Here is a 9,518-nt window from a genome sequence, read left to right as displayed (position 1 = left end):
AAAAAAAAATTCGCTCTTTCATTCATAAAATGACTTATTTATAATCATAGGAGACCCTCTATAAAGTTATAATCTTACCCCCTTTTAATAGGGTGTTACAGATTATTATTTGACCTTATTTAAAGTTATAATTTAGTTCCGCTAATGATTTTCGGTCGATCGACTTATTGAATACTTGGGATCTATCATATCATAGAATTTCTCATTTTTTTCTTATAGGACGAATGATCTTCTTGAGATTCATGCTCGACACTTTTTCTGCATGTACTATTACTAACTATATTACTTAAATACCTCTTTTAAAAATATTTCTTAAGGAATGAACTCTGTAATAAATAAGTCTGATAATTATCTTTAAATACATAATTGGAAAATAAATAAATAAATAACATTGAAGCCCCAGCCATAAGTCACTTGCTGGTCTCACACGCAGAGGACCGCTAGCCAGGGCGACTTCGCGTCTTAAGCTGCCCCAAATGCCGCGGCAGCCCTTAATCGCTGCTTCTCAGTCTTCCCTCAATGACTCATTACCCGATAAATTGGGGACGGAATTTGGAAACTTCTACCTATTATAATTGATTTACTAAATAATAATAAAAAAAATACTCGCCTTTAAAATATAGAGAAGTCTGAATTTTATTCATATAAATAGGGGTATAAATGAACCGAGCACCAACGAACAAAGCTTGTGATCGTGTTTGGTTCGTTTGAAATTTAGTTTATTTGAAATAAGCTCATGTTCAAAATTGTTCGTGAAGTCATTGTTCGTGTTCGTTTCTTCACGCACGAGCCGAACACGAACCTCGCAAACGACAAACCAGTTTGACATCCATAATATTAGTATATAAATTGTATTATATAAATATATCTATATTAATATATTAGTAATATAATATATTAATATATTATTAGTATTAATTTATTAAATATTATAATTTATAAAATTTAAATTTTTAAAATATCATAAATTTTTTATACATAATTATTTTAATTTATTTTATATTTCGAACAATAACGATTCAAACACAAACGAACGCATCATTGTTCGTGTTTGGTTCGTTTAACTAACCGAACGAAAAAAAATTTGTTCACATTCATCTCGTTTACTTATCGAACGAATCAAACACGAACTTATTAACGAACCGAACACGAACTGTTCGCGAACAACGAGCTTTTTTGACAGCCCTACATATAAATATGGGTTAATATGTGTTATCTAATATATAATTATATTATAGTATTTTTATACAAATTTTATATGTCAAAGCTTAAATTAGAAATTTTTTATTTTCTTCATGCGCATTCTCTCGTACTTAACGCAACAAAAATGACTGGTTTGGCCATAAAGTTCCATTGGACTCTATTTTTTTATAATTATTATAATTATGTTTTATGTTTGCAAGAACAGATGTTAATGTTATTAACAAAAGGGTTGAATCCAGCTTATTAGCTTCGAAGTTTATTGGCACTTAAACTGGCTTTTAGAGAAGCCTTGTATGCTTTTGATGTGAGTTATATGGAAAGCTCCAAATGGAAATATTGCATGGTTCAAAATTCTATTCTCTTTGCAATTTTTTAATATTTTGTTTCTATCAATATCTCAATTGAGGGCCGGCTGGATGGGTGACGTCAAGAAAGTTAATTCTGCAATTCTGATCATATATTTAGGGTTTGACTTGTTAGGATTTTAACCTAAGGCTTCATTTGTTATTGTTTGTAACTTACATTATTATTGATATACCTCCAACAAATCTCTGTCATCCGACACGAATCTCGAGATATGATACAGATCTCGATGCGACTTTTTGAGCAAGAGATATTAAAGCTTCAATAAAAAGTCATCCAAAACTCCAATTTTAGCAAACTAGTCAAGCTGATCGGCTCTACAAGAAGAACCCAATGTTGCCAAAAGTGGTCCAATCTGAACCAAATCAAACCCAAATCAGGCCATTAAACCGCTTTTAAAAGTAAGCCCACTGAGCATCCGACGAAAGTGGTTCATATTGTTGTATTAAGGTTACCTAGAACTCTATAAATAGAGCCCCACCTCTCTCATGAGGGGGAGAGGTGAGCTTGAGGCTTGAGAAAGAAATCAAAACTTTGAGAAGACATTGAAGTCCAGCACCACTTTTATCGCTATCAACTATTGTCAATCGTCGTCGACGCTGCCAATTGCTATTAGCCGTCGTCAGTCGACGTTATAACTTGGGAAACATAGTAACCCTTTCTCGCCTGTGGGAGAAGTGATTGTAACTGTAATCATTTTTCTATAATGAAACTTTTCAGCTAGTTCAGGCCCTGTGATTTTTCACTTTTCGGGTTTTCCACGTAAAAACTTCTGGTGTCATTATTAGTTGCTTTCTCTTTTCTCAGTGTGTCCTGAAACTTCGTACCACACTAAGACGATAATTTGTTACTCTACTGCCACGAATTTTCTAGGAGACATCAATTATTATTATTATTGTTATTATTATTATTATTATTATTATTATTGTTGTTGTTGTTGTTGTTGTTGTTGTTGTTGTTGTTGTTGTTGTTGTTGTTGTTGTTGTTGTTGTTGTTGTTGTTGTTGTTGTTGTTGTTGTTGTTGTTGTTGTTGTTATTGTTATTGGTGGTGGTGGTGGTAATAATGATGTTCAGGGGCGAAACTAGCCTTTCTATTGAAATGAGGAAAAATTATTACATTAATAAATTTAATGTCTGTCACACTTCACTATTTAAATAACAAAATATACATTTCAGCCTTTGGTTAAAAGTTCTTTAGTCATAGGTTGAGTTCACAATAAAAAATGATGAAGTTTGTTATAGAGTTGAATGAAATGTGCATGATTTATGGATTGTAATTGACATTCAAGAATGAGCCAAATTTCAAACTAAGAGTATCCTAATTAAGAACATATAAAAGAATGGATAGTGTTATAATGTAATAGAGAGTTGATGTTAGATTTTGATTTATTAAAACCAAAAATTGATAATACAAATTTTGGACATTCACACCATTTTAAATGAGTAAAATAATAGCTAGAGGTAATATGTATCCATCTAATTATTCTTGAAAATCATTAGCTCTAAATAGTTTAAGTAGCAGAGATTTTTTAGAAGATAAATTATCGAATTTAAGTTGGATTTATATAAATAATTAAGTGGGGGCCATCACAAAATTTAAGGAAGAGTGAATATATAGGAGCACTTGTAAGGAAATGTTTGTTCATGAAATATGATATTGCTTGATATGATACATTTCCATTCATAGGATTACAACACCTTTAACCTTCAAAATTAGGTGTATGGCCAGGAAAGAAACAAGTGGCTGATATGGGAGCAAAATTGTTAGATAATATGGTTTTATCCATGGAAAGAAGGCAAATAAAAGGGTGAAGCAAGGTGTAATTTGGTTGTTTATTATGGAGAAAGGTGTAGAGGGAAATATCGTTGGTGGTTTAAGAAGGCAACTAATTTATTAGATAGATGGTTGTTAGAAGTGCATCAACCTAGGATTGAGGTGGTGATTAGATCTCAATAAGTAGAGTTTGCATGCTCTCAAAAATATGATTATGTTTATGTGTGGCAATACCATTATGCTCAATTTTTTAAGGACTCAAGCGTTGATGAATTGTACCAAAATTTTCTAGTGATGTTTGAAATAGACTATTGCAAAATTCTCTTCCATCATTCAATCATAATGTTTCAAGTTGATTTGTGAGTAACTTTTTGGCAAGAGTTCTGAAATTAATGGAAGCAATAGAGAGCTTCCAATTTACATTGCATTGGAAACACTCAACAATAACATGATGAATAATTGATAAAAGAGATTTACTATTTAATATCTTGATTAGAAATTGTAAGATAATGATCTCATACATCAATGTGAATAACATATAACTAACTAATGCTTCTGATAGAAATGAAAGGTAAATATACTTTTAGCCACCTTACATTTATTAAAGGAAGAAGAGATATTATTTTTCATGGGAGCTAGAATTTATGAACAATTTAAACATAGTTGCAGTGTATGGATTGCTAACAAGTAGAGGTAATAGAATTTTGTGGGGTCTTAGGTGAAGGATGGAGAAGATATAAACCATTATGATTGGATCGAAGAAGAAGCATGCAATTGGTTCTTTGATCATCTTTATGATAGCCATAAGCATCAAACAAAATAAAATACTAGTTTTATGTAGCTATTTCATGGATTGAAAGCATGTAATGGGATAGATTTGGAACATGATAAAGAGAAGAGACCTATAACTTATGCTGTGATGTAGGAATAATTTCATTCTTAGTATTTATAATTATTATAATATGACAACTATCAATTATTTAATCTTATATATGCCTAGGAATAAGAGAGTTGATTGTTGTCAGCTATTAAGTGTGAAATTCTACCTGATTCAAGTGACTAATCCATGCTTTATTGGGATGTGCCGGCTATAATGCCTTTGAATACTAAAATAGAGAATTGTATAAAATATTTGTGCAGTGCCAATAATGATCGATAGTGTGACCAATTTTTTTTTTATTGGATTGATAGTTGATAATTGCTTTAGGATAATTTTTTCATCTACTTATGTTTGAAAGTTCGACCATAAGTTGAATTAAATTATGGTCTACAACATATATTTCATCTTTTCCTAGCATATATCATACGATAATAATTTTGAGTGTGGTGCATGGGGTAGCATGAGCTACTTCACTTGATTGCTTTTTTTCCTTACTACAGAGTAAAGAGTACATATCATCAAGATTGATTAGATGTAAACTTGTATCATTGGAAATTTTAATGGCTTGATAACTTAGAGAAAATCTATTAATAGTGCATAGAATAAATTCATTGCTTTCTAGGGAAGTTTTTGATGTAACAATGGCATTAGCTTTAGCTTCAAGGTGTCGAAGTTATTTAGTTATAGTTTGAGTTCCCAAGGAAATGTGATTAAGTTCACACTTGTGTTGAATGAAACATGAATACTTAGAGTGTAGTTGATGTTAGTTGAATGATACATGCAATATTGGTGGATTGTAATCTGCGTTGAAGATTGAGTCAAATTTTAGCACAAGATTCCAAATTAAGAACATATGAAAGATTGGATGGTGAGCTAGTGGAATAGAGAGTTGATGTTAGATTTTGATTGATTAAAACCCAAAGTTAATACTACAGATTTGGGACAATCTTAATATTTTAAGCGAGGATAATAGTAGCTGGAGGAAATGTGCATCCAACTATATAACTTTGTAAACCATTAGCACAATATAGTTTTATTAGTTGAGATTTTTAATTAGAAAGGTTAACTAATGTAAGTTGGATTTGAATAACAATTTTAATGTTAGCAATAAGGAGCTTTTAGGAAGTGGTGATGAGGATTTCATATGATTTTACTATATGGGTGTTTTGAGGATGCACAACAGATGTTGATATGTTTTTCATTGGGAGAGGATGAGAAAGAAGTTATATGGTATAAAAATAAAATTTGAAGTTGTTGTGAAAGCTTATTATTGTTTAGAATAAAGAAAATTATGAAAACTAAAACAAATTTCATAAATATTGTCCTTGTAATCCATGTTTAGATTGGTTGAGAGGATGTACTTATCTAACTAAGGTGAGACCAAGATAAAGAAAGAGAAAAAGCTTGTAATGCCATTTTCCTTCATGAATACCATTGCTATCAGAGGTAACCACAGAAGGGAATGATTTACCCTTGAGTTCAATTAATGCTTCCATAAACATTTTGTAAGATTTAGCTCTTTGATCTCTCATTGCCAAAGTTACAATGAAATTTGCAAATGCTTAGTGATTAAATTTCCCTTGGCATTACCGAGAAATTGAAATTATAATTTTTTATATTACATCATTAAAACAAAAAAAAAGATGAGAGGAAAATTAAAATGCTATAAATTAATAAATTGAAAATGAAAAGCACATTAGAGCAATTATTCTAAATTATTCTAATTAAGATGATTTATAATAACTATTCTTCATATCTAGATTATGACCCATAATAGTATGCCTTCAAACACATTTATTATAATAGTCCAAAAAATAGAAAAAGAAAGAGAAATATTTTGGGTAGCAAAAAAAATAAAAAAAAATCAAAGTACATCTAATAAGCAAATAAATATTAACATTGCTTATGATAATCACTTTCACATTTTATTTTATTTAAAACCTACACAAAACCTTAGATCAAATCTTGTTTTGTAAGACTCTTTTAAAAGAATGCAATTATTAATGAGCTTTAAGAAAACGAGTAAACATATTTCATTAGCTAACATATGAAATAATTTATATTTATGGATTAGCTTATTTATATAATAACTCTTCTTCTTGATAGTATCTTCATATATATTTTTTATGATTCAAAGCTCGGAGATTGCAATATTCATCTAGTGCTAATGCACAATGTAATGCATTACATACCATTATTTTATAATGTAATTATTAATTTATTATTTAAATATTTTAAGGCTTTTGTTTACATTAGTATATTATCTTAAAATACCCATTCATAAAAAAAATAAATCCACTCCTAATTAGTACAACATGGTATCAATTAGAGATTCGTCTCTTATAAGTATCCCATAGTGACTAGCAATTACTCTATATCTCTCTATACCGCAAAGTTTGCATACTTGATAATGAATGGGGCCTTCTTTCAAATAGAATTTATTGACTTGAGAGCTTAAATTCCTAAAGACTAAAGAGAATTGATTCTTATAATTAGATTAGTCAAAATGGGTTGCATTAATTGATCCCCGAAAAGATAGAAGGTTCGCTCTTCCATCAGATGAAACAAATAACAAGAAAAAAGGTACAAAAAGATGTAAGTATTCTAACTCATCAAATTATATGCACTTGTTAGAGTAGACTTAATCTCTTTCTTAACCCAATAGAAGGGACCACCTTTTTAAATGCTTACAAAATAATAATGATGGCTTCTCTCATTCATATTGAAAGGATGTTGACAACTTTGATGTCAAAAAATTGAAAGGAATCACTTAACTCCTTTTTTAATCACACATGTATTTTTAATATCATTTTATAACCATTAGAGTTATCAAGGTCATGGGCAATATATCATCAAGAGATTTTCTCTTATTTTATGCTTGAACTACTATACGTCTATCTTCCTTTCCAAGAGGCCAATACTTTTTTCCTTGATCTTAAAGGTGGGGAATGAAATCATTATTGGCAAAGCAATATCAAGGAAAAAGGTAAAGCATGAAAGAAGACTTCCTAAGTGTATATCAAGTGCCATGGAGGAGATGAAAAGAATCAATTCCCACTTTAAAAATTTTCCTAGCCTCCCTATTGTTTATCAATAGGGATTAACTTGAGGAAGTAGTAAATTGGTATCCTTTGTTATAAAAAAAATAGACAATGTAGAAATGTTTTGTTTTCGAGTTCTAAAGAATGAGCTATGGAATTGAGCATTTGAGCAATAAAAAAACCTCAATCATTTAGTTTGTATTTAATGCACTTTGAACCCTCAAGTTTATTTTGATAAAGAATGGGGCTGATTAGGTAAAATTACTAATATAATGAAATTTTATATTCTCGAAAGAATATGATAAGTAATTTCTCATTATAATTCTTATGGATTTTATGCACAAATGTTTGAGTGGAATTAGGCATCTAAATAATTTCAATTGTTGAATGTTTATATATTAGGATTATGATATTTAGGGTATAAGATATGCATCAAATGTTATTAGTTGATAGTATTTATAAATATTAATTACTATTTGTGGTTCTATAATAAAAACTTGTCTGATGACTATAAATTATAAAGAAAATGCTAATGATTATAAAGTTGCATACATAATAGCATTGAAACAAGTAGACATAATGAAGGTTATGGTATGATTGTGCTTGCTGAGTAGTATATTAGAAAAGATTATTTGGTGTGAATGTTAGATATTAGTTGCATTCCTCATCATACAAAAAATTTGCAAGTGTATATAAGCATAAAAATATTCTTATATTTAAGCTATCATACAATTGTAATGTTTATACTAGATGGTGGATGCAACAATATATCCATCATCCATGCCTGATAAGAAGATAAATTATCGAATTTAAGTTGGATGCAACAATATATCCATCATCCATGCCTGATAATTTCTCTCATTGGAGGATCGAGATTGAGGGAATATTGTTGTGATGAGGTTTCATGTGGATCAAGGATGAACTCAGAGCAAGTAGTGCAATGTTTATGTGATTGAAGAGGCGTGTGAGGAGTGTAGGTTGAGTGGGACAAGAGGTGATATTATAAGTGGAGTTTGTGATCAATATTTGTATGATTTTATGTTGTTGGGATTTAAATCACAATAGAGCCTATTAGTGCTCGAATGTGTAATATATTGGTCAGAAAAACAAAGTGAAGAATCCTAAGGTACTTGGTTTGAAAGCTCACTATGCCCAGGAAGAAAAAATGTCTATGTAGGTATAAGGGGAAAGGGTGGTAGGATCAATGCTAGGTGGTGATTAGATGAAAAGTGTTATGTATGTTCAAGATGCATTTAAAAATGTGTCCTGAATCATAAGTGTAATGGGGCCAACAAAAGGCCCAAACATGAATGACACAATGTAAGAACATAATGCTTGTTTGTGTTTTTCCACTTCTTTCTGAAAATAAATGTCATAGTTCTAAAAAAAGATATACAAATAAATAAATAAATAAATAAATAAACTCATCATATTATAAATTCATAAAAATTCCTTTCAAAAAAAGTGATGAAATTCACCCAAAAATGTCAATAGTTATTTTGTTATTTTTGTGTGTAGGAATACTCTTATCTTTATATCCTCTTCTCATCTGGCCATTCAGAACCTTGGGCTTGCAAGTCTTCCATTGATCGCATTTGTTGCCGACAATTTAACTGTTCATTCATCATTGTCCCACATCCTCACTACAAAAAAACTAAATATTTTTGAAAATTTTTTGTTTAGGGGCTTTTACATACATAACAGAAAATTCTTAAGTATTTGCATACCTAACACCTAAATTTTGTTATTTAATATATATAACACTTAAATCTTTAATTTCACATCAAATATATGTCAATTATGATCATTTTCAAGAGATACAACTTTTTATACATAAGTTATGACACACAGATGTGTCATAAATATAAATATTAAATTTTAAGTGTTAGCCTGTTGATACATTTAAATTGGATGGTGTGTATATTTAAATTTCCATTTTATCTGTGCTCTAAATTTGATTATGAAAACAAAAATCCATAATCCGTAGAGAGCTTTCACATAGTTTTTTTTTAAATTATTGACGAGCGTCAATTACGAAATATTTTGTTGTAGAAAACACTACACGACCACCAGACCACCATCTCATCTTGTTTTCATATAGATTGTCATCACTATCTTACAATGCATTTAAATATACATATTATTTTATGTTAATAAACAAAATAAAAGAAGGACAAAACAGTAGAATAAAAAAATAGAAAAAAAAAAAAAAAACCAAACACAACCAAAATCAAGTAGAATAAAAAATAACCAAACA

At 29.8% G+C, this 9,518-nt stretch overlaps 1 protein-coding gene across 1 annotated transcript in view; it reads right to left on the bottom strand.

Moving 5' to 3' along the window:
• Nucleotides 1-5,752, bottom strand: part of LOC110030473 (monocopper oxidase-like protein SKU5) — an 18,504-nt gene extending 12,752 nt beyond the window's left edge. The window contains exon 1 of the mRNA XM_020733198.1: nucleotides 5,653-5,752. Coding sequence (XP_020588857.1) covers nucleotides 5,653-5,752 — 100 coding nt within the window. The remainder of the gene's footprint in view (nucleotides 1-5,652) is intronic.
• Nucleotides 5,753-9,518: the final 3,766 nt, after the last annotated feature.

Source organism: Phalaenopsis equestris, unplaced genomic scaffold (assembly GCF_001263595.1).
Source record: "Phalaenopsis equestris unplaced genomic scaffold, ASM126359v1 Scaffold000725, whole genome shotgun sequence".
NCBI classification, from domain to species: domain Eukaryota; kingdom Viridiplantae; phylum Streptophyta; class Magnoliopsida; order Asparagales; family Orchidaceae; genus Phalaenopsis; species Phalaenopsis equestris.
Note: the sequence above shows the minus strand (reverse complement) of the source record. Positions and strands in the feature narration are given on the sequence as shown.